Source organism: Schistocerca nitens, chromosome 6, assembly GCF_023898315.1.
Source record: "Schistocerca nitens isolate TAMUIC-IGC-003100 chromosome 6, iqSchNite1.1, whole genome shotgun sequence".
NCBI lineage: Eukaryota > Metazoa > Arthropoda > Insecta > Orthoptera > Acrididae > Schistocerca > Schistocerca nitens.
In genome coordinates, this window is record NC_064619.1 from 513,341,477 (window position 1) to 513,368,665 (window position 27,189).

At 39.6% G+C, this 27,189-nt stretch overlaps 1 protein-coding gene across 2 annotated transcripts in view; it reads right to left on the reverse strand.

Annotated features, from left to right (window-relative positions):
* Window positions 1-27,189, reverse strand: part of LOC126263193 (bromodomain-containing protein 7) — a 111,563-nt gene that overhangs the window by 66,476 nt on the left and 17,898 nt on the right. For both annotated transcript variants that reach the window (XM_049960255.1, XM_049960254.1), the window contains exons 2-4: window positions 18,345-18,652; window positions 11,350-11,530; window positions 10,148-10,407 (exon numbers count right to left, since the gene is read on the reverse strand). In XM_049960255.1, coding sequence (XP_049816212.1) covers window positions 10,148-10,407; window positions 11,350-11,530; window positions 18,345-18,652 — 749 coding nt within the window. The remainder of the gene's footprint in view (window positions 1-10,147; window positions 10,408-11,349; window positions 11,531-18,344; window positions 18,653-27,189) is intronic.

Here is a 27,189-nt window from a genome sequence, read left to right on the forward strand (position 1 = left end):
CTCAAGAAAACGATCGCCGAAGGTATGATGCGAGCCACCGCCCTGTTGTCCACCAGCCCGCTGACCTTGTCTGGATCTTCCGTCCTGTTCGGAAGGTTGGTCTCTTTGAGAAGCTCCTCAGGCGGTACTTTGGACCATATAAGGTTGTAAGACAGTTGTCTAATGTTACTTATGAAGTTGAAGATTTCGACCCTGACGCAAGACGATGAAAGTTGAGATACAGTCCACGTCCTTCGAATGAAGCCCTCCAAGGATCCTGCCACCCAGGGTAAATTCAAAGCTCCAGCGACAGGCAACAAGCGAAAAGGTGACGAAGAGCGTAGTGGCAAAAGAAGTTCTCAGAAGATCACCACCAGAGCGAGAATCAGTCATCAGGAGTCAGAGTATGCAGGATCGATAACTCATTCCTGGACTAGGAGGATGTAACACCAAGACGCTGTTCTCTTAAGGAGGGAGCAATGTCGCAGAAGAACCTGAGTAGCACCATGGTGTAGCGGTTATGATACTAAACTGTTGCATGGAGGTTTGTGAGTTCAAAACTCACCTGGACTGTACAATTTTAATTTCTATATTCAGTTCGAGTATATTCTAGAAGTATCCACAAATGTCAAGAATCACTGAACTGGAATGTTCTGTAGCTGTATATACACTGTATGTGTTCTGGCCGGAGGCAGTTCGCTCCACGCTCTTGTATCTGCAAGTGCTGAATATATCTTCGTTAAGTGAAATTAGTGTTTGTCATTCATCTAATTACACCTTCTTCTACATGACAATATTATATACGAATACATGAAGTATTCTGATTCATAAAATAATTTTTTCATAATGTGGGGCAACAGTCATAATATATTCCTTTGAAGTCAGTACCGCCATTACACTGTTGTTTATTTACAGTGTTACATTTACACGTACACAATCATGATTTCGGCTTCAAAATGCCATTATCAAGTGTTTTCTGAAAGCAAGTTAGACAGTATCAGTGAAACACGTAACAAGTGATATAAGCATGTAAGAATCCATATTTGTAATGCTTACTTACAAGTGTTATAAATTGCCTAAGGTAGCATACTGTCATATTAAAATACACTATTAGACACAATGTCTAAGAGTCGATATTTCTGGCAGAGCCTACTGCTTTGTTTCATTACAGAGTACACCATCTTGACTGAATGACAGTTGGCTAAGTGTCAAATTGTCTTGGTCAAAGAAATTCCTGTTACAAGCAGGTGACCTTTTTTTTAGTCTTTGGACTCAGTGTCTGGTAGGATAGGAAAGGTTCGGAGCAATTTATTTTCTTTGGTAGTTGGTACATCTTTGCAGTACCTGTTTATCTTAGTATACAATGAAGTTGCCTGCTCATAAACATAAACAGTAACAAACCTCTCGATAATATTTGCAGCATCCATAAATATAAAAGCCCAGTTAGCCATTGACGTAGTTTAAAGTACATTTTAGTAGGTAAATATACAGCTTTGTATGTGAAACTGACACATGGCCAACTCTAAGCTGTGTATTTTGTCTTAATTCAGAATTAGTAAATACAGTGCAATTACTTATTCTACTAACTCATTAATTAACCAGCAAGGTTTGAAGTGATATTTATGATGTACGTGTCATCAGGTATGTAAATCCTGTTATATGTGTTGGAACATTACTTAGGAATAAGTGCAAATAACAGAGGTATGTGAAACATGTCATGTACATAAAAGCATTTAACCACATGAAAGAATCAAAGGACTTCATGTTGAACAGCACATATAAATTTAACATAATATAAAGAGTAGGGATATCCTAGGATTTGTTAATGGTTGATGAGATACAATTACAAACATTGTTATGCACGATTCCTCTACTTCAGCACCCCCCACCCCCCCCCCCCCCCCCCCGCCCCCTGTATGTATTGTTAACATGCCCATAACCCCCATCAGGGATTATTGCCAACCACTGATTCACTAACCCCTTCCTCCCTCTGAGACATACAACTTTTATGAGGAATTAATATCCCTCTTCATACCTCACTCCGATTTTCTATCACTAACCAAAGGACAAACTGAGTAAGTCTCAATAAAACGTTTTATTTTATTAAATTTTTGGAGTCAATTTTAGTATCACAACTACTTGATACATAAAATACTAGGATATATGAATCCAGACAGAGAATATACTGATACACACTTAAGCCATATCTTCACTTTGGACACATCATTCCCACACAATGCCCTAACATATGCTATATTTGGTCCTAGATTTTAAATTTAAAAGTGCCCAGTTACCGTTTTGTCCCCCACCATGCCCACGTTGTTGTTGTTGTGGTCTTCAGTCCTGAGACTGGTTTGATGCAGCTCTCCATGCTATTCTATCCTGTGCATGCTTCTTCATCTACCAGTACCTACTGCAGCCTACATCCTTCTGAGTCTACTTAGTGTATTCATCTCTTTGTCTCCCTCTACAATTTTTACCCTCCACACTGCCCTCCAGTACCAAATTGGTGATCCCTTTGATGCCTGAGAACATATCCTACCAACCGATCCCTTCTTCTGGTAAGTTGTGCCACAGATCCCTTTGATGCCTGAGAACATGTCCTACCAACCGATCCCTTCTTCTGGTCAAGTTGTTCCACAAACTCCTCTTCTCCCAAATTCTATTCAATACTTCCTCATTAGTTATGTGATCTACCCATCCAATCTTCAGCATTCTTCTGTAGCACCACATTTCGAAAGTTTCTATTCTCTTCTTGTCTAAACTATTTATCGTCCGTGTTTCACTTCTATACATGGCTACACTCCATACAAATACTTTCAGAAACGACTTCCCGACACTTAAATCAATACTCGATGTTAACAAATTTCTCTTCTTCAGAAACGCTTTCCTTGCCATTGCCAGTCTACATTTTATATCCTCTCTATTTCGACCATCATCAGTTATTTTGCTCCCCAAATAGCAAAACTCCTTTACTACTTTAAGTGTCTCATTTCCTAATCTAATTCCCTCAGCATCACCCGATTTAATTCGACTACATTCCATTATCCTCGTTTTGCTTTTGTTGATATTCATCTTATAACCTCCTTTCAAGACACTGCCCATTCTGTTCAACTGCTCTTCCAAGTCCTTTGCTGTCTCTGACAGAATTACAATGTCATCGGCAAACCTCAAAGTTTTTATTTCTTCTTCACGGATTTTAATACCTACTCCGAAGTTTTCTTTTGTTTCCTTTACTGCTTCCTCAATATACAGATTGAATAGCATCGGGGAAAGGCTACAACCCTGTCTCACTCTCTTCCCAGCCACTGCTTCTCTTTCATGTCCCTCGACTCTTATAACTGCCATCTGGTTTCTGTACAAATTGTAAATAGCCTTTCGCTCCCTGTATTGCCACACCGACATCCCACTATAAAAGTCATCTTATAAGCCCCCTCCATCCTTCCTCCCCCCCCCCCCCCCTACACTTAACATTCCATATGCCTACAGTCGACAATGAATGATTTATAGTATTTTAGACCTTGTGTATCTTCTCATTTGTTTATTACCTCTCTAAGAAGTAACTATGATCAATAATGTTGCATTTATCTTTGTTGTTAAGAAAGAGGAATTAACATGCTTGTGGCTTTCATATGTGGTAGCTGATTGAGTTGTTAATATTACTATGTCTCTTTACGTCATATAAATAAGATGTCACTACTGTAACATGTAAATAAGATTTATAGCACTAAGATTACAGAAATATGAATAAATACCACAATGCCCTCATGTTTGTAATTGTATCTCATCAACCATTAACAAATACTAGGATAGCCCTACTCTTTATATTATATTAAATTTAAATGTACTGTTCAATATAAAATCTTTTGATTCTTTAATGTGGTTAAATGCTTATATGTACATACATATTTCACACACCTCTGTTACTTGCACTTAATCCTAAGTAATATTCCAACACATATAACAGGATTTACATACCTGATGATACATACATCATAAATATCACTTCAACCCTCACTAGTTAATTAATGAGTTAGTAGAATAAGTAATTGCACTGTATTTATTAATTCTGAAATGAGACAAATACACAACTTAGAGTTGGCCATGTGTTAATTTCACTTACAAAGCTGTATATTTACCTACTAAAATGTACTTGAAACAACATCAATGACTAGCTGGGCTTTTATATTTATGGATGCAGCAAATATTATCAAGAGGTTTGTTACTGTTTATGTTTATGAGCAGGCAACTTCATTGCATACTAAGATAAACAGGTACTGCAAGAGTCCAGAGACTAAAAAAGGTCGCCTGCTTGTAACAGGAATTTCTTTGACCAAGACAATTTGACACTTAGGCAACTGTCATTCAGTCAAGATGGTGTACTCTGTAATGAAATAAAGCAGTAAGCTCTGCCAGAAATATCAAATCTTAGATATTGTGTCTAATAGTGTATTTTAATATGACAGTATGCCTTCCTAGGCAATTTATAACACTTGTAAGTAAGCAATACAAATATGGATTGTTACACACATATATAACTTGTTATGTATTTCACTTTTACTGTCTAACTTGCTTTCAGAAAACATTTGATAATGGCACTTTGAAGCCGAAATCATGATTGTGTAAGTGTAAATGTAACACTGTAAATAAACAACAGTCTAGTGGCGGTACTGACTTTAAAGTCATTCGTGATTTTTTAAACTGGGAATACTACTGCTGAGCCGCACTGAGCATTTTGAACATAAAAGCCATAGGTCGGTCAGAGCCATCTGCATGAATACAGGCCAGAACCACTGGCTGGGACGCATCGGTGGCCAAGACTAAATGTTTACCAGTTTGGAACAATGCAAGGCAAGGCACGGAGTGTAAATTATTTCTGAGTTCTCACAAGTTATCAATCACCTGACAGGAACATTTGTACGAAGCAACTGGTGCAGAGAGTGAACCAGAGGGGCTGCACCCATGAGAAACCAGTGATAGTAAACTGCCTTACCAAGAAATGCCTGCCGTTCCCACAAATTGAATGGACGAGGCAAAACTGTTCCAGGGATTGAGCACCCTGCTGGGAAAGTTCATAATTGAGATACTCAATAGAGGGTTGAAAAACACTGTGACTTACTAAGATTACACTTAAGTCTTGTGGTGTACGAGAGGACACAGGTTACGTGTTTTACTGTTACAGTACCAGTGACAACATCATGACAGTTAATGCAGCATGGAACATCAGCCACAAATTGTTCCAAAAAGCTATGAAATATAGCCGGACACTAGTCACCCCAAACATTAAACACTAATACTGATAAGGACCAAAAGGCACGATTGCAACAAGCACTTGTTCTGAGGCATCATTCCAAGGGAACAATCAGGTAAGACAAGTCAACCTCGGAAAAGAATTAGCACCTGGCCAATTTCACAAGTAACTCACTAAGTTGACGCAGAGTGTATGTGTCAACAACAAACTGAACATTTATGGTAACTTTAAAGTTGCCACAAAGTCGGATCTGACCTGCGCATTGAAAAAAAAGCGGCCGAGCTGAAGGTTAAAGTGTGATATGTGCCGTGAAATTGGTCGCAAGCCCTAAACCCTTAGGAAACAAATCCGAAAATTCAGAACACAATGAATCCAGGGCTTGATAAGGAATTTGAATCAACACAAGAGGTTAGAATTAGTAATAGAAAATTCCAAATCAACAAAAGCATCTATTACAAACAAATTCTCAGTTGTTGTTGTTGTGGTCTTCAGTCCTGAGACTGGTTTGATGCAGCTCTCCATGCTACTCTATCCTGTGCAAGCTTCTTCATCTCCCAGTACCTACTGCAACCTACATCCTTCTGAATCTGCTTAGTGTATGCATCTCTTGGTCTCCCCCTACGAGTTTTACCCTCCACGCTGCCCTCCAATACTAAATTGGTGATCCCTTGATGCCTCAGAACATGTCCTACCAACCGATCCCTTCTTCTGGTCAAGTTGTGTCACAAACTCCTCTTCTCCCCAATCCTATTCAGTACCTCCTCATTAGTTATGTGATCTACCCATCTAATCTTACTTCCATACATGGCTACACTCCATACAAATACTTTCAGAAAAGACTTCCTGACACTTAAATCTATACTCGATGTTAACAAATTTCTCTTCTTCAGAAACGCTTTCCTTGCCATTGCCAGTCTACATTTTATATCCTCTCTACTTCAACCATCATCAGTTATTTTGCTCCCCAAATAGCAAAACTCCTTTACTACTTTAAGTGTCTCATTTCCTAATCTAATACCCTCAACATCACCCGACTTAATTCGACTACATTCCATTATCCTCGTTTTGCTTTTGTTGATGTTCATGTTATATCCTCCCTTCAAGACACCATCCATTCCGTTCAACTGCAATTCCAAGTCCTTTGCTGTCTCTGACAGAATTACAATGTCATCGGCGAACCTCAAAGTTTTTTATTTTTTCTCCATGGATTTTAATACCTACTCCGAATTTTTCTTTTGTTTCCTTTACTGCTTGCTCAATATACAGATTGAATAACATCGGGGAGAGGCTACAACCCTGTCTTACTCCCTTACCAACCACTGCTTCCCTTTCATGTCCCTCGACTCTTATAACTGCCATCTGGTTTCTGTACAAATTGTAAATAGCCTTTCGCTCCCTGTATTTTACCCCTGCCACCTTTAGAATTTGAAAGAGAGTATTCCAGTCAACATTGTCAAAAGCTTTCTCTAAGTCTACAAATGCTAGAAATGTAGGTTTGCCTTTCCTTAATCTTTCTTCTAAGATAAGTCGTAAGGTCAGTATTGCCTCACGTGTTCCAGTATTTCTACGGAATCGAAACTGATCTTCCCCGAGGTCGGCTTCTACTAGTTTTTCCATTCGTCTGTAAAGAATTCGTGTTAGTATTTTGCAGCTGTGGCTTATTAAACTGATTGTTCGGTAATTCTCACATCTGTCAACACCTGCTTTCTTTGGGATTGGAATTATTATATTCTTATTGAAGTCTGAGGGTATTTCAGCTGTTTCATACATCTTGCTCACCAGATGGTAGAGTTTTGTCAGGACTGGCTCTCCCAAGGCCGTGAGTAGTTCCAACGGAATGTTGTCTACTCCAGGGGCCTTGTTTCGACTCAGGTCTTTCAGTGCTCTGTCAAACTCTTCACGCAGTCTCGTGTCTCCCATTTCATCTTCATCTACATCCTCTTCCATTTCCTTTCTGCTTTCCCTTCTTTGCTTAGAACTGGGTTTCCATCTGAGCTCTTGATGTTCATACAAGTGGTTCTCTTATCTCTAAAGATCTCTTTAATTTTCCTGTAGGCAGTATCTATCTTACCCCTAGTGAGATAAGCCTCCACATCCTTACATTTGTCCTCTAGCCATCCCTGCTTAGCCATTTTGCACTTCCTGTCGATCTCATTTTTGAGACGTTTGTATTCCTTTTTGCCTGTTTCATTTACTGCATTTTTATATTTTCTCCTTTCATCAATGCAAATGATTAACACCCAAATATGTGATAGGACGGACAACAGATTTGTAAGCTGTGGCAGCCGTAAATTAACCAAGAACAGAAACATGCTGTTTACTGTAGTTTACCAGACAGCAGTTGACAGGAGCCAACGATGGGGAGCCCAGCCACATACATGTTTGAGAGCTGAGGAGTTAAACAGCTGGTTTGATGACCACTTGCAATGATAATATTTTATGCAGTACACACACTTCAATAAAAGGCTTATTCTGACCTATGGACGAAACTGAAACAGAATGAATGTCCATGTCCATTTGTTCAGAGGAAAGCTGAGAATGACAAACTGACTCAATGTGGCCTTTTTTGTGATACCTGTGACATGTTGCCCACTGCCTGGGCATGCTGATCTCTCATGTTGCACAAAGCAAGAGGGGCAGAATGGAAATGCTGCATGTTGTCCTTGTCATTGTGTCTGCCACCAGGTTTGTCCACCATGATCAGGTTTCCTGGTTTGCATGGCATTTACTTCCTCTTCATTTGGCAAGCCTGTTGCTATTTGCCACAGTGGTTCACTATAATGATGGCGACATTCCCCAATGCTTCAATTTGGTGACCCGCTGTGCAGGTGACCTCAATTTGGTGAACATCTGTGCAGGTGGCCTCAAGTCTTTGAGTAATGTTTAACACTTCATCCAAGGACAGATCTTTGCACTGAAGGGACCTCTGATGGACTTCCTTGTCAGGTACGAGATGGATGGTTGTGTTGTGTACCATGGAGTCAGTCAGCATAAGATTCTATAGTTTTTAGCAATAAAGCGACACTTAACAGCTTAGACCCCGCAGCTCCTCCACCCAAGGTCAATGTGACTGATGTTGCTAGTGGCACTGGGAAGGCTCTACGTGAACGGCAATAACACGGATGCATTTACGAAGATACAAAGACAATAAATTACACATTTCATCACAGAATATTGTGGCCATTCCTGCAAGGGTCCCAAATGTCACAATAACTGATACATGCGAGAAGGAATTCAATGCTGGTGCAGCTGTTTTCCATAGGCTTCCCAATCTTTAGCAGTTGCCGTACGGCAGAAATGGCAGTGGACTCACCGGAGACAGTGGATCCTGAACAGGCAACGTAGCCCATTTTTTCCAAAGTTGTCATAATGAGTTGTTGCTAGTTGAGAACATATTGAAGGACAAGTTCCATACAGAAGTTACAAGAAAAAACAGTCACTGAAGATGAGCACACACAATTCTACTTGTCGACACTTGTGGCCTAATTCAGAAGAAAATAAGAAACCAACGATCTTTATTTGAGTCACGGTGTGACAGCATAACAAAGACAGTACGTAATCCTTTAGTGACTTGTACAAAGGAGACTGGCCAAGACTGGTGCAAGACAATATATAGAGTATTTGCCTGCCAGGGACCACCAGCTTCCTGCTGCAGGTGACTGGGATGCTGTCCATGGTCAGCAGCCTCTGGTGCAAATGTCTGGAGCAGCTGAATGGTGCACTACTTGAACAAGACGAGTGCCATGGCTGTAGTGGAGGCGGTGTAATAACATGTGAGTTACTACAATGATGTTTCGTAAAATGATACAACCAGCCATTCAATGTACTGAAATTTTCAACACCAGTGTTAAGAGCAATTTCATAAGTTTTCTCTTGCAGTCTGTTTATGCTTCTAGGAATGCTGCCATGTCTCATTCCTTAAAATCACTTTACAGAATATTTTCAATATCATCAAATGTGTACATATGAATGTTCTTCTTGACGGATCTACAGGAATACATTGTTTCAGCAGTTAAGAGTGCTTCTTTGTTTTTGAGTAAGCTGCACACATAGGCGGCGCTAAATTTTATTTCTTTTGCATGTCAAGAAGTTTTGGGTTACGACTACCATTGAGAGTGCAAGCAATTGTCAGCTTTTGCAGAATTGTAAGCTTCCTATGTTCGCAGGCCGTAACTCCATAAAAGTACAATTAATAACTTTGATGTTTCAATAAAAAAGTTTTTGCAGTTCATATGCTGAGTTACAGTGACATCAGATCACATGCCACAGGTTGCATACTAGACTGAGCAGCAATCTACTTCTGATTCGTTCAATGCACCTACCAGCACTGCTGCAAGGGAAGTAGAGTTACTGACTATAACCTCAGTACATTTTGACTAACTGAATCAATTACTATTTACTGCACAACAGAACACAACAAAGCATACAGTCTGTGTGAAACTGAAAGAAACCTCAGGTATGTCGGTAACTGCGTAAAACTGGATTTTAATCTACACAATGTTTCTTGTTTATTCCTTAAATGCAGACTTTTTCTCGAAGTGGGGTTCGTTAAAAGCAAGGAGGAATAGCATTGCTCTTATGGAAGTTTTGCCAGGACCAATAGCAATATTTGTTAAACAGATTTCGCTAAAAGTGGGTTTGTTACTTCAGGTTTTACTGTAGCAACAAATCTGATGCATCTTCCACTATATGAATTAATTTCTGTAGAATCTCTGCTGATTTTTAAATGTATTATTTTTGAAACTACCATATAATTAAAATGTTTCTTTAATTCAGAGCAGCTTACCACATCAACAGACCATTAAAAAAAAAATAGTAACAACCGTGGATCCAGGACCAAAGAAAATTCACACAATTAGTAATTAGTACATAATGTTTTTATGTGAATAACTGCTGCATTTAAAAAAGAATACTTACGATGAACTCATGAAGTGTAGAGTATAGATTGTCATCTATTTTCTGTTTCATTGAACTGAAATCCATTGGATTCTGAATTATCTGGGAATAACCAGGAGCAATATGATCTGTGACAGGCCATGCAAAAAACTGTTGAGGATCTCTCTTCTCAAGGCCTTTAAGCAGATAATCGAGTAACTTCTGTAATGCACTTCTCTCCTGCCTCTGTCGCAGAACGCAAGATCTGGGTTCCCGGGACACAGCAGGTGTCTGTATCCTAACTGGAAATAGAAAAATGACATAACCAATTTTTAGCTTTGACAGCCAACTACTTGCAAAGGCTTTTTAAAGGCAACTTCCATAAGGAAAATAAAAAGACTACCTGAAACACCAGAAGTTTCTAGTAAATAAAATACCCACAGTACATTAAACACAGTTCACTCCTTAGTTAGTTTCTTAGATATATGTTCCTTAGATCATTTGAATGACTCTTTCATCGAAATGATGTGGAATGAGTCTTGTGAAAATATAGAATCCCGAATCTTTGAAAATCCTCTAGTTACTCTATATCAAGCTGAAGGTAAAGTGCACAAATTAAAATACTGTAGGGGAAAATATCAAATGGGAAGAATGTTTTCATAATTAATTTATATGTTATATGCCCGCCCCTCCCTCCACACACACACACACACACACACACACACACACACACACACCACTCTGAATAACTTTTACTCCAATCTATTACATTTCCTACCCACTTTCTCTTCCATTATAGTGCCTTCTGGTGCTTAACATAAAGGGACTGTCGAGATTTTGTACTGGCTCATGTTTGACATTTTATGTTCAATGATCACTAAAAAAAAAAAAAAAAAAAAAAAAAAAAAAAAAAAAAAAAAAAAAATACTCAGAATTTATCTTAGACTTAAAATTTAAAGTTGCTAACCCAATGTGTCAGTCCTACACCAGTGAATGTTAAAGGTAATCTCTGAAATAACAGCTCGGTGAGCATCATAAAGCACAATATGAAGGTCTAACAACCAAATTTCAAGCAATGCCTTTCCACAAAAATTTGAAAAATACAGCTTAACATCTTTCACCCACAATTTAAAAAAAAAAAAAACTAGAAAACACATTTGAATTTTTGCATTTCTCAATATCATAATGGAAAACTGTAAGTAGTGCTGAATAATAGAATAATATTGCATTTTTTTCATTGGTACCTTGTCCAGATTGCTCACTTCCCAACCCCTGACCTGAATGTTGAACTTCGCCAATGGATTTTGGAATAGGTACATTGCCTTCCAATAATGTCCTCTTATTTGATGGAGGTTCTGAAAGAGACTCCTCACCCATACTGACATCCTCTTGACTAGACTCATCACGGGGTCTTTTACGTTTCTCCTATGGACATAAATTAATTCATTTACAATTAAACGCAATGAAATGAGAAATTTGATGACCAACATATACCATCATAACTGATAGCTTAAATAATGATAAATCACTGAAAACAGAGACAATAAAAATAATATTCTCAACAAAATTTGTATGTGAGAATCAATTGATGGTCACATCTGAGATGTCATGTCAAGTTGTCAAATTTAAAAACTTGACTGCAGGTTTTCCTTTCTTTATCTGTACCTGCTGTTAAGTACTAGAATACTATTATCTATCACCTGATGGTACACAATTTCTAGAATAGTATAATATTAACAATAGCCAAAGCCAGAAGGAATGTTAGAATAATGTGACAGGCATTTATGAATTTGAAGTTAAATTTTGTCTACTTATCTGGAAAGAAAGAAAGGAATGTCAAAGTCATCTACATGGTACCACATTGATCATAAGTGAAATTGACACAGAGAAGGATCTGAAATTGTTACAGTGTGGAAGATCAATGTATGCATATCAAAATGATGGATATCAAGATAATTGACTGCAGAGCAGAAAGTGAATTAAAACTGCTCAACATGGCAAAGCAAACTGTATCTAACAGAAGCCTGTACAATTTTATACTTCTTACACAAAAGAAACTGACTCCTTCTACCACCAGTTTCTCATATGTTGGTGCAGAATTGAAGGATTCCAAACAACTGGGAAAAGCCACAGGTTCTTCTTCTATATATTCAGGATAATAATTGGCAACCAATGCTGTACAATCACAATAATGTTCAATTGACTCTTTCATTAGAACATGTTACGCGTTTCAGGATTACACCCATCTTCAGACATCGCAAACTTCAACTGCTTCCTAACCAACCAGGCATACAGCCTTGACAACTCAAAGAAAAAGTCAAGGCTGTACAATTGGTTGGTTAGGAAGAATTTGAAGTTTGTGATGTCTGAAGATGAGTGTATTCCCGAAACGCGTAACACGTTCTAATAAAAAGAGTCGATTGAGCATCTCATGACTTTATTGTGATTGTACAGCACTGGTTGCAAATTATTAACATAAAAAATGATCACAGGCCTCAGACGGAATTTTATGTTGTGTATATCATCTTCAGGATAATTGTAAAATTAACGCTTATGTCAAACAATGGAAATCCAGGATGGAATGTAACAATATTATGAAGAGGAAAGTTGCCACTCACATATAGTGAAGATGCTGATTCGCAGATAGGCACAACATAAAGACTGTCACAAATAAAGCTTTCCACCAGTAAGATCTTCATCAAAAATAGATGACACACACACACACACACACACACACACACACACACACACACACACACACACAACTGCAGACTAAGGCAACTGAGTGTGGCACCAGTTGCCTGAGACTGCGGTCGTGTGTGTGTGTGTGTGTGTGTGTGTGTGGTCTATTTCTGACGATGGCCTTACTGGCCGAAAGCTTTACTTGTGACAGTCTTTCTGTTGTGCCTATCTGCGACTCAGCATCTCTGCTGTATGGTGAGTGGCAACTTTCCTTTTCATAATATTATTAATAGTTTACTGTTTGGCAGAGAGTTAATAGAACCACTTTCAGACTATATCTTTATCGGTACACTCTCAAATAACATGTGGGAAAAACAAACACCTAAATCTTTCCACATGATCTCCGACTTTTCTTATTCTGTCACAATGTTCATTTCTCGTACGTAGGTGGCAATCAACAAAATATTTTGGCACCCGGAAGAGAAAGTTACTCACTGTTGTTTTGTCAAAAGATGTCAATAAAACAGTCTTTGTTTTAATTACTGGCACCCCACATCATTTATCAGATCTGCATCAGTCTTTGCCTATTTCCTGATGTATGCAATTAGTTTCTCAGCATTATTAACAGGTGTTCTGTACATAAGTGTCCTGACCTATCACCAGAGAAAGTAGTCAAGAGAAGGTAATGTCGCTGAGCAAGCCCTGGATCACCCCGCCCAATCCAATGTTGACAATAAGTTGTATTCAGGTACATACATCAAAGGCTGTAACGGAGAGGGGGGGAGGGGGGGAGGGAAGGGGCATGATGCTGAAACCATACGGCAGAACAATATGAAAGGGGGGGGGGGGGGGGGGTGATACTGAAACCATATGGCAGAACACATTGCAGCAGGTACATGCACTTCGACCAATAGCTGCGGCAGTACTTGCTGAAGAAAGTCGAGATAGGCTGCACCTGTCAAATGTTGGGGCAGCAAGTACAGTCCAACAATGTGGCCATACGTTAACTGAAAACCATCTCTGAGCTGCAAGTGTTCTTGTTGCATGTGGGTTTTCCTCTGAGCACACATAGGTGTTACACAAAATTAACATTCCCTCCCATAAGAGAACCGACTCATCAGAGAACAAAATGGTGGCTGCAAAATGGGGATCCGTTGTGCAGATTGTAAATATAGCCATGCAAAGGCTACTGTGGAACAAAATTGTCTGTCTTTGTCCATTAACTGCACATCCTGGGAGTGACAGGGGTGCATGGAATTGTCAAGCAGGATCTGCATGACACTGCTGGGGGAAATCTCGACACATCTGGCGATAGCTCGCTTACTGGGGCTGGGATTGTTCTGCACTACCGCCAGCATAATCTCCTCATTGTTACCATTGTTATTGTTCACTCACACTGTTGTGTCCCCTCGCTGAAGGATCGCCTTCCAGACTACCTCCTATGCAAGCATGGAAAGAAGGTATGGAAGGGAGTTTGCCTCATGGGGTAACACTGGACATACAGCCACAGTGCACCTCACTCACTGCAATTAGCAGTCCTATATTCCAGATTCATATCAGTGAGCTCCACATCAATGTAACATGCCATCCTACTTTCACTCTGTTGGCAGGCAAAATGAAGTTTCACAGTGAATGCAGTCCCAACAGCCATAAATGTGCTGTGTTATCTGACGTTGCAGAGTACATATCACCATCTACTGCATACAACAGCCAAAGCTGTCCCACCATTTTAACTGTACTAAGCATAATAAACATGTTTTCTCACCCTGTTCGTACTTCCCTTTTGTTTTGTGTCATCACTATCGCACCAGGAAAGCATTTCCAACCACGCACAGTTATGTGATTTTATAGCATCTAGGTGCACTCTTATCTTTCCTGAAACTTTGCATCCACTGTGCTGGAACATCCTGTATATAAATGATCTAGTGGAATACATATGAAGCTCTGTGAGGCTGTTTGTTGATATTCTATTGTCAAACTAATTAAATTTTAATGGCCTGGCAATAATGAGGACTTTTACAAAAGTTAAAAAATGCTCAGGTAGGACAAGGCTGTGGAAGGAAATCAGTTTGATAAGGAACTACTCTACATAGGAACGTTGTAATTGCAGAACACTGAAGTAGCATACAGGAACATGTGCAATGGACCATATTGAGAAAAGATCGGCATGATTCATTATGGGTTTGTTCACAAAGTGTGAGTGTGTTATGGAGATGATAAAACTTCAGTGGTAAGCACTACAAGAGACGGCGTGCATCAGAGTGGTTTACTGTTAAAATTCCAATAGCGGACATCAGGAAGAGTCAGCAATAGCTTGCTTACTTCCTTCCACATACATCTCGTACAATGAGCAAAAAAGGAAAAAATTTAGAAAATTAACCCTTTCAAGACCACAAGCATATATGTACGCCTGGCAGTTACAATGCCCAGACGCCTATAGGCTAATATGTATGCCCAGCAGGTGAAACGACTGGATGGCTATGAGTATTCATTTACATCTGGCAGATATGAAGGTCTGACAGCTAAGGGCATTTATGTGTGTCAGGGCTTGGGAGCAGGTAAACTTGCATAGTAGAATGGCGACTCGCTGTTGTCCATATTTCAACAATTCTGTGAATGCTGTCATTATCAGCTCTTATTTGTGATGGCGAAAAGCACTACAGCTTTCACCTGCTCCTGTTTCTTTCTGCTTATCAGCTGATCAAATAGGTACAATTTGATTTCCTCGCCAACACACAATGGAAGAACAAACATACATAACCTGAAGGGCATGACTTATCCTAATGAACTGACTTATCATATGTTGCGAAAGAACAGTGCAGTAGATGCATGCCACTTCTCAGTAACACCCCATCATGTGGAACAGAAAACAGTGCACATGACGCGCAAATGAAATCTGATTTTGCAACCTATAAATTTCATGACACAAACATACATAATCTGAAAGGGCATGAACAGCCCTACATATCTAACATATCAGATGTTGCAAAAGTAGTGCTCCAACCTACGTTCAGTATCTTAACAAAACCCGATGCCATGTGGAACTGCAAATGGCATGCACTGCTGAACAAATGAAATTTGATTTCCTAATCCACAAAGTAGACCACAATACAAATATACAGAGGGGTCCAAAAATATGTATCCACTGTTTAAAAGTCCATAACTGGCAAACTAACTGATGGAGTTGTCTCATCTTTGGTAGTGTAATAGTTTGTAGTTCCGGCTGTGTTAAAGAAGTGCACAAACAATGATCTGGACGACTTGTAACAGTAACAAGTTCTGCTAACTCCCGTCGTGTGTTACAACAATTCATTCGTTCACCACAGAAGTCTGAGAGACAGTGTGCCCGTGAAACTGGAGTGAGTCGTTCAAGTATTCGGCAAATTTTGAAGACAGCAAAGTGGAAGTGCTACATCCCACGATTGCTACACGCAATGAATGAGGGCGACCCAGATCGTAGAATGGAGTACTGCGAGTGGTTTACTAACATGGTGCGCAACGATGAAGAGTTTGCAGAGATGATTGTATGGTCTGATGAGGCACAGTTCAAACTCAATGGTACAGTAAATCGCCACTATTGCATCTACTGGGCCACCGAAAATCCGAACGTCCATGTAGACAAAGACATGAATTTGCCAGAGTAAATGTGTGGTGTGGGTTGTCTTACCGGGGCTTGATTGGGCCATTCTTCTTTGACGGCACAGTTACCGGTGAGGTGTACCTTCAGAAGCTTCAGACATCCATTTTACCCACCACCTGAGACTTGTATGGAGATGGAAGAGTTTACTTCCAACAATATGGTGCCCCAGCCCACTACCAAAATCGTATTAGGGCGTATTTCGATGAAAAACTACCAGGAAGATGGATAGGCCATAGAGGTGCTGTGGAGTATCCACCATGTTCCCCAGACCTAACTCGTCTGGACTTTCACCTGTGGGGAACACTAAAGGACGTCGTTTATCGACAAAAGCCACACACACTGGATGAACTCTGAGAATCCATTGTACATTCATGTACAAATATCCAACTAAACACATTGCAGTCAGCATTTTTTGCTGCAGTTTGGCAGCATAGTTTGTGTGTGGATGTTAATGGTGACCATTTTGAACACCTACATTGATACCTTTAAGTTGGACTTTAAGCTACACTTTCACCAAAAATGAGACAACTCCATCAATTAGTTTGCAAGTTATGGACTTTTAAACAGTGGTGACATTTTTTTGGACCCCTCTGTATATCATCTGAAAGGGCATGAATTGTCCTACAGAACTGACGTATTAGTTGTTGCAAAAAGTGAATATTGCAGCAAAAGCAGTGCAGGTTCTCAACAAAATTAGCTGCTGCATAGAAATAAAAACAGCACAGATGCCCAAGTAAATATAACCTGGTTTCCTAATCTACAAAGCACACGATACAAACATATATAATCTGACAGGGCAGAATTATTCTACAGAACTTATGTATCACATGAAGCAAAAGGCAAACACTGAAAAAATAAATAAATAAATAAATGTGGTTTCTCAGCTGCTGTGCAGAGCAGAAGACAGTACAAGTTTCAGGTGTCTTCGGTAGGAAGTGCTTATTTTAAAACTATATACTGTATCTTGAAATGTGTTAATGCAATGTTAATGAAATTTTAATGAGGTATGGGTAAACATTTTTGGAGTTTACATCTAAAGTCACAAAGTTTTCCAATAACAAATAAAAATGTATCCTTTTTTTAAAAAAAATAACTTTTTCTCAGTCCAAGATAAACTTATAACAGAAATCTTGGATTAGCTCTGAAGCTCTCTTCCATGGTTATCGGAAACTGCAATCACTGTAGTGTCCTGATTTTATGAAGAGCAGTTCGATGAATGCTGGAACATGCGATTAGCTTACAGTGACCATTACCTGCAGTGGTCGTCGTGCTGAGTCAGCTGCCCTACAGTCATGTGCACAATACATTGGCCCCCGTTAACTGGCTTGGCAGGCAGGGAGCTTGGCCTTCGCAGCCATGAAAGAGTTAATGTTCAAACACAGGCTATCGAAACGTATTCCTTTCATGCATCACTTGTAAATCGAATAGGGTAAGGGGGAAACAATAGTGGTATTAGGAGCACCCTATGTCACTTTTTTTTAAAGGAAGATTAGGGTTTAATATCCTGTCAACATTGAGATCATTAAAGACGGAGCACAAGTTCGGAATGTTTTAATGACAGGGAAGACAATTGTCCATGCCCTTTCAAAGCAACCATCCCAGCATTTGTCTGGAGCAATTTAGGCAAATCACAAAAACCCCAAAACATGATGACCAGAAGCAGGTTTGAGCTGTCGTCCTCCTGAGTGTGAGTCCAATGTGCTAACCACTGCATCATCCCATTCAGTGCCACATGCTTAAGATGGTTTTCAAGTATACATGAACATGTATCACTGAACATAACAGCTTCGCAGTAAATGTATCTCCAACAAGTTATTATTTTTTTGTCTATATGAGTATCCTAAAAACATTTATGGTGTATTTTGTACTACAGGAAGAATTGCAATGTCCAACTATTATGAGCTGTTGTTCTTTTACCTTATGGTGATGTTTATGTTTTTTCTCATGCTTCTCCCTGTCTTTGTCCTTTTCCTTCTTCTTCTTTTTCTTTTTTGCTTTCTTATGTTGTTTTTCAATGTAGGACTCTTCCTTTATTTGTACAGATGCTGCTGAATGTCGAGATTCTTCATCTGCAGGTACAGATCCCATACCAGGGCCAGCATGTCCTAAAGTTTGTGGTACAGCAAGAGCCGGGCCAGAAGCATCATTGCTATGTTCAGGTGTTGATGCGTTATTAACCTTTAGGATCAATTTCAGTGCGGGCTTGTCAACTCCAAACTGCTTCTCTACAACAGCCAAACAGTAATGAATAGCAAACAAGTTTACAAACAACCATGGAAATATAGCTGTTTTATACATGTTCATTTGAAACATATTTGTAAACTGAAGAAGGGTCACGTGTACTACAAATACAAAAGGATAACACCAAAATACATGTGTTTGGTATGATATTATTTAATATAACTAGTGTCTTATAAAAATAATACAGGATGATCAAAACAGCATAACATGATCATATGTGACGTTAAGAACAACATAATATAATCAAAATAAAAGTCAAAAGTTAATTAAGATTAAAGTTAACATTACTTCAAACATTCAGAAAACTGGATGTCTGCATTTCAGAAAGAGTCACAAAATCTTGAAAATGGTACCTAACCAGAGCTCACACAAAAAGAAAGTGAAGAAGGCAAGATGAGATACGATGAGGATGTGGAAGAGGATAAACAGGAGGAGGGGGTGCCAAGTGTGTATGTCTGCCACACTCATATCCATAAAACTAAAAGATTCACTTATACCAGAAAATTGGTCATGGGATAAGCCATTCACCAAGACTTCTTGTGACACTCAAATTACGGGACAGAAGAATGCGTACTGATGCACGACAACACACTTATAGACTGCTTCCATCACAGTAACTCTTGGTAAGAAAAATGCAGTGGTATATGTGCTATTAACATGGTGCCACCATTGCCATGACACAAGCATCACTTAATCAGCTCCTTTATAAAGTGCCACAAAGACAAAGACAAGAATCTTACATTCCATAAATGAAACATTACCACAGTGTTCCTGGTGACACTACATTTGTTGAGCCACATAGTGTCTTTGCGTTGCAGGACTTTACCAGGTAGGTCACCAAGCTCAAGAAGCAACCCCCTGAAATAGGCTAAATGCAGCAATTACCCAGAGGCTGCCAAGGCATCTCTACCAATGACATGTATGTACACTGAACTGGTTGGACATCTTCGGCAAGATAACAATGCTGCTGCTGGGTTGTAACACATCAGCAACCTCAATCATAATGCCACAGAATGTTTCATTTTTCCTCCAGTTTTCTCTACAACTGTGAAATGGTCCTATGTTATGCTTACAACTCACAGTACGTTTCATACTGTGGTTGACAACAGATCAGCAAATGATTTGGCAGCATGTGATAATGATATAAAAGAGTTTGCTGTGGACATAGCTTCTCCATGACTAATTCTGTGTGACCACACACACACACACACACACACACACACACACACACAAACTACTTCAGCCAAAACCTCTGCCCACACGGATTGCAACAGGCACACTAAACAACTATTTTACACAGATAAGCTACATATGTCATACATTTCAGAGTTTTGCCACCAAAGCTGATCCATGCAGTATCACCATGATGCAATAGTTTCTAATGGCTCACGGGGACAAAAAATGGAGTCTTACTAAACCAAATGCAGCGCAATCAATTAGGATTACATTCAGAAATGAATTATTGATATTTACAGAATAATGTACTTAACTTACTGTGGTTTTAAACACACTTACAATAGAATGTTGACAGCAAGAATAACTAATACCAATGTATTACAACAAATACACAAACAGCTAGATAGGTTTACAATCTTTAAAAGAAGAAAAATTGCGTACCTAAGACACATCTTACACAACACCATACATAAAGTTCTACAGCTGATAACAGAAGGGAAGATCAAGGTAAAAGAAAAATATATTGGTTACATAAAATGAAGCTTATCACCAACAGCAGATTAACTACTACATACTGCTGTTCATAGAATACAGATGCATCATGTGATTGTTAGCATCCATTCATTGATAGTACATGAAGGAGGAGGAGGAGAAGAAGAATTCTTAAGCCCTTACAAGCAAAATAATCTGTCTCCCTTTGTCCACAAAACAGATGGGCCTACCCTCAATCTGGAGCTGAATGACCTACGTCTTTCCAACCTTTAGCACCGGATCCCCCCCCCCAGTTTAAGTTCTTAATACTAGGATGTCAACAGTATTTGGAATTTCGTCTTCTAGAGGTAAATAATGGCCAAATTACTGTGAGGGTCGTTCAATAAGTAATGCCCCACATTTTTATTTTTTTAAGCGCCATTAATATACATACACAAACGTCCTTGTTGATGCTTCACATTTGATATTTGTTCTGTGCACTGGTGAAGTTTCAAACCGTTCTGGCAGATGGCAGAGCCACTAATTTGGGTTGGACATCATGGAGTCATTCACCCTACAGTCCAGACCTGGCACCCTCAGACTTCCATATCTTTGGGCTGCTTGAAGATTCTCTATGGGGGACACACTTGGAAAATGATGAGAGTGTCAGTCATGCAGTGAAAACATGGCTATGCCTACAGGACAAGAGCTTTTACCAGCAGGGAATACACGTTCTTCCACAACGTTGGCATATGGCCATAGAACATGCCAATAACCACCAACAAGGACATGGACAAGACATGTTGATGTATATTGTCACCAAATTCTGACTCTTAACAATAAATATGTCCTGAGAAAAAAATGTGGGGCATTACTTAATGAACCACCCTCATAAATTGTATGAAGTATAGATACTGCTACAAGCAGTGGTACAAATGATCTAACACAGTCACACCAGCAGCACAAAGTGCACTGTGTTTCAGAAGATAATTAACAAGATACATCATAGAAATGGTTGGAGATCCTACACATATGTAATGAAAAACAATCACTCTATTCTTCAGAAAGTTGGTCATGATATTGGTATCAGTAAAAATTGAGATCACAAGGTGAACGCAAGCCAAAATGTAACAGCAAATACATATGATAAGCTGCATCAACCAGTTAGACTGGTGACGGAATGGGGAAAGAAACACCAAAAAAGTGAGTTCCTGGGTGATGAAAACTTTATTAATATTGTGAGATTGTGTGTAGAAGAAAGGAGTGGGGTGGAAGAGAGGACCTGAAGTTCTATTGCCACAAGATAATCATTTAATTTCCTTACACCTAAAACTCTCAAAATAAAACTGAACCAAAATCCAAATAATACAAATCTCGTCTCAGCTCGCTAGGTATTTGGATCCGTATCATGACAGTGTATTGTTTCATATGTCATATCTAGTCCATGGCTGAATGAAATAGCATTTTGTCCTTCTTGAGATATACTTAACAGCATCATGTTTTGCCTGAGGCATGTTGTTATTTTACACACTTGTGACCAGCGAAAAAAGTTCACTTTGCTCCCATTTTAACTGTTGTCCCTAATGTTGTGCTGCCTCCGCAACAGTTTGAGAACTTGTAATCAGTTACACAACTGTGCTTGCATAGTACGAGGCAACAGCAGAGAAATATGAAATGGTTCCAGAAGGGTTGAAATTAGTCTCGATTGCAAATTAGACAAAAACCACGAGGAAAGAAATTATTACTGGCCATTGTACCTTTGTAACAAGTGATTTAGGAAAATAATGCGATGTAGGGCATTTCTCATCTTTAAAAAAGATATGAGTAATAAGACATTTGACATCAGTTAGGACTGAGTATCGTAGAAAATTTTCCTTCAATGAAACAAATGGACGGCTGCAAATAATACTTAAAGTACAGAATAAAAATGAAGTTAAATCCAAAACAATATAAATATTTCTAATTTTCCATGAATAGTAGAGAGTAGTTCGCATATACTAAACAGCTCTTAGGGGCTGGATAAACTAAGTGAACTCAAGAAAAATGCAAGTTGCCAGAAAAACGATTACTGAAAGTGACCTTTAACTGTAATTAAGATCAAACACTATTCAATTATAAATTTAGTATTTCCAAACATAGAGCTGATCAAATGTGTCATTTATGAACAATCTTACTGCTTCAAATCAGGTTCACTCTAAATATCTATTTATGAATGTTTACAAATAGTTCAATCTCTTGATTTTAAATAACAACTATAGACATGGGAACTAATAAAATATCTTATCTTGAAGATTTAGCCAACTTTAATGGTAATTAATAACTTGGATCATTTTAAAATCAATCTTCATTACAATGAAAGAAAAAAATAGGAAACTTTTATCACCTCAATAAAAGTTTTAAAGACAATAATAATATTTTAACTGGTAAATTCATGGGTAAGAAAACATCACCAGGCCAAGCATTCATTAGGAAATGTGCAGAAGCTTTTTAAAAATCAATATAACATTTCAAACAAATGACAACTTCAAACATGTACTAATAAAAATTATCACAAGGCCACTGTATCCATTCAAGGAATGTTTTCATGTAGTCATACTGAAGAACTAAAGAAAAATTCCTAATAAACCACTATATTGACCTGCCACTGACTTAACTTCTACTATATTTTTAAATTAATATCCACAGTTTTATACGACTTAAGTCATAAGAGCAAGACTGGATTTAATATTGGTAGTGTGATTAAAACAGCTTGTGACTTTTGAAGTTTAGCTCACAGACAAAGAAGTGACACCACTGCTCGACCAACACCAACGAAATGTCAGCTTCCTCTGCTACACCACCAACAGTTTAGTTGCTACAATGCTCCCTGTTGCCGCACCAGTTAACAGTAGTGTACTGTGCTGAGAATCAGTGGCTTGTGAGTAGCACATTTGACATATGCTGGAAAAACTGCAACTCTCCAGTCAGACACTAAACTGTCAAAATTCACAAGTTATTTTAATCAAACTATAGTTTTTTGTTGCTATATGTACCTCTTTTCTCTGATGCTGCTGTCATGTTTTGATAGATGCCAGGAGAATTTAAATTTAGACTGCTCTTCAACTTATACTTTATAAATGGTACTAAACACTCTGCATGTACAGCATATCATGTTCATGAACAGCATAGTTCTCAGAAGATACTTCCAATTCAGTATCTGCATTTATGTCAAGCAACATATGTTGGTTCCACACAAAATGCCGCAAAATTTTTTCCGATGCATTCTTCACATAACTACACACTCATAATAAAATGTGTACACTGCAAGAACAACATATCCCTGAATATAATATGACAACAATTACTAAATTCACTGTTACTATAAAGGTTTGCTGGCAGCGAAACTATACAATATTTCTCACTTTGACTGAAGACATAATTTTCATTTTGATGCAACATACATTAGTTTTCACAAATAAGGGAAAATCAGAAAAAGACAACTGCAATAATTTCAGGTTGGCAATTTTCATTATCATTCTACATGAACTGGAAACTGTTTCTTTTGAACTTGAAACTTTCTTGCAGTAGGCCATGGCTATCAGATGTCGCAATCCATGTTAATTATAATAATTTGAAATTAACATATTCAATATTTTGACAATAAATATTACTGTTAAATGTGTCTGAATTACTATTTACATGTTGTAATGATATGTCTTATGTTTGTGTGGTAAAGTTGTTCTAACTGTATGTTTTTAAGAAGCTATGATGTTGGACATAACCACCAAGTGCTACAAATTGGTTGTGTCATATGGACACAGCACACAGCAGTGTATCTGGGAGTAAGGAGTCTCTGTTTTGAGGGTAAGAACAGACAGGCAGGTAGCCAATGGTCTAATAACATTGTTGCATCATTTATTGAAAGAACTCAAGTGATGGGAAACTGTAAGAATTGAGGTAGGTCGAACTCAACTAGATATGGCCAGGGGATTAAATGTGCATTTTTCTGCTGATCATAGTTATCTCAATAATTTCTAATTAAAAGTTAGGTAGCCACAACACTCACTCAAGAAGGTCAAGAGCTAAAACATATGCTACTTACAAATATTTACTGTTACACATTGGAAGACACAGGACCAACACTCCATTCTAAGTGCAGCTGTCCATTTTTTAGACATTGGAAGATCATATCATTTAGTACTGTGTGTAGAATGATCCTAAATGACAACTTGGCAAGTGTATAACACTTGTTACGATAAAGGGCATTTACACAGGGCATGGCAGCATATTTATTGGACTGCAGAATAAGTAAGGACTAATCACTTCTTGGATGAATGCTGGTTTAGATTAAAACATGAATATATAGAGCGTTGCAGCGCATAGTTCAATGTTGCATTTCTGACAAACCTTTGCACTATTGACTTTCCAAGAATTACGAAGTTACTTGCGAGCTTAAATACGGCCTTAACTCTCTCTCTCTCTCTCTCTCTCTCTCTCTCTCTCTATATATATATATATATATATATATATATATCTAAAAAGAAAGATGATGAGACTTACCAAACAAAAGCGCTGGCAGGCCGACAGACACACAAACAAACACAAACACACACACAAAACTCAAGCCCTCGCAACAAACTGTAGCCCCACCAGGAAAGAGGGAAGGAGAGGGAAAGACGAAAGGATGCGGGTCCCAAGGGAGAGGGTAAGGAGCCACCCCAATCCCGGGAGCGCAAAGAGCCACCCTAGGGGGAAAAAAGGACGGGCACACACTCGCGCACACACGTGCACACACACACACACACACACACACACACACACACACACACACACACACACACACACACATACGCAAGCAGACATATTTAAAGACAAAGAGTTTGGGCAGAGATGTCAGTCGAGGCGGAAGTGCAGAGGCTAAGATTTTGTTGAATGACAGGTGAGGTATGAGTGGCGGCAACTTGAAATTAGCGGAGATTGAGGCCTGGTGGGTAACGGGAAGATACGATATATTGAAGAGCAAGTTCCCATCTCCGGAGTTCGGATAGGTTGGTGTTTGTGGGAAGTATCCAGATAACCCGGACGGTGTAACACTGTGTCAAGATGTGCTGGCCGTGCACCAAGGCATGTTTAGCCACAGGGTGATCCTCATTACCAACAAACACTGTCTGTCTGTGTCCATTCATGCGAATTGACAGTTTTATGCTGGTCATTCCCACATAGAATGCATCACAGTGTAGGCAGGTCAGTTGGTAAATCACGTGGGTGCTTTCACTCGTGGCTCTGCCTTTGATCGTGTACACCTTCCGGGTTACAGGACTGGAGTAGGTGGTGGTGGGAGGGTGCATGGGACAGGTTTTACACCGGGGGCGGTTACAAGAATAGGAGCCAGAGGGTAGGGAAGGTGGTTTGGGGATTTCATAGGGATGAACTAACAGGTTACGAAGGTTAGGTGAACAGCGGAAAGACACTCTTGGTGGAGTGGGGAGGATTTCATGAAGGATGGATCTCATTTCAGAGCAGGATTTGAGGAAGTCGTATCCCTGCTGGAGAGCCACATTCAGAGTCTGGTCCAGTCCCGGAAAGTATCCTGTCACAAGTGGGGCACTTTTGTGGTTCTTCTGTGGGAGGTTCTGGGTTTGAGGGATGAGGAAGTGGCTCTGGTTATTTGCTTCTGTACCAGGTCGGGAGGGTAGTTACGGGATGCGAAAGCTGTTGTCAGGTTGTTGGTGTAATGGTTCAGGGATTTCGGACTGGAGCTGATTCTCCAGATGCTCCATCACATCGAGGCATTTCCTTTCCATTTCCTTTCACGCCGATCACCTGCCACCCTACCTAAAACCTCTTTCCTCATTACCTTAGCCAGCTTCAGCCTGACCCACAACTTCTTCACTTTTGAAGGCCAGACATACCAACAATTAAAGGGAACAGCCATGGGTACCAGGATGGCCCCCTCGTACGCCAACCTATTCATGGGTCGCCTAGAGGAAGCCTTCTTGGTTACCCAGGCCTGCCAACCCAAAGTTTGGTACAGATTTATTGATGACATCTTCATGATCTGGACTCACAGTGAAGAAGAGCTCCAGAATTTCCTCTCCAACCTCAACTGCTTTGGTTCCATCAGGTTCACCTGGTCCTACTCCAAATCCCACGCCACTTTCCTTGACGTTGACCTCCATCTGTCCAATGGCCAGCTTCACACGGCTGTCCACATCAAACCCACCAACAAGCAACAGTACCTCCATTATGACAGCTGCCACCTTTTCCACATCAAACGGTCCCTTCCCTACAGACTAGGTCTTTGTGGCAAACGAATCTGCTCCAGTCCGGAATCCCTGAAGCATTACACCAACAACCTGACAACAGCTTTCGCATCCCGTAACTACCCTCCCGACCTGGTAAAGAAGCAAATAACCAGAGCCACTTCCTCATCCCTCAAACCCAGAACCTCCCACAGAAGAACCACAAAAGTGCCCCACTTGTGACAGGATACTTTCCGGGACTGGACCAGAATCTGAATGTGGCTCTCCAGCAGGGATATGACTTCCTCAAATCCTGCCCTGAAATGAGATCCATCCTTCATGAAATCCTCCCCACTCCACCAAGAGTGTCTTTCCGCTGTCCACCTAACCTTCGTAACCTGTTAGTTCTTCCCTATGAAATCCCCAAACCACCTTCCCTACCCTCTGGCTCCTATCCTTGTAACCGCCCCCGGTGTAAAACCTGTCCCATGCACCCTCCCACCACCACCTACTCCAGTCCTGTAACCCGGAAGGTGTACACGATCAAAGGCAGAGCCACGTGTGAAAGCACCCACGTGATTTACCAACTGACCTGCCTACATTGTGATGCATTCTATGTGGGAATGACCAGCATCAAACTGTCCATTCGCATG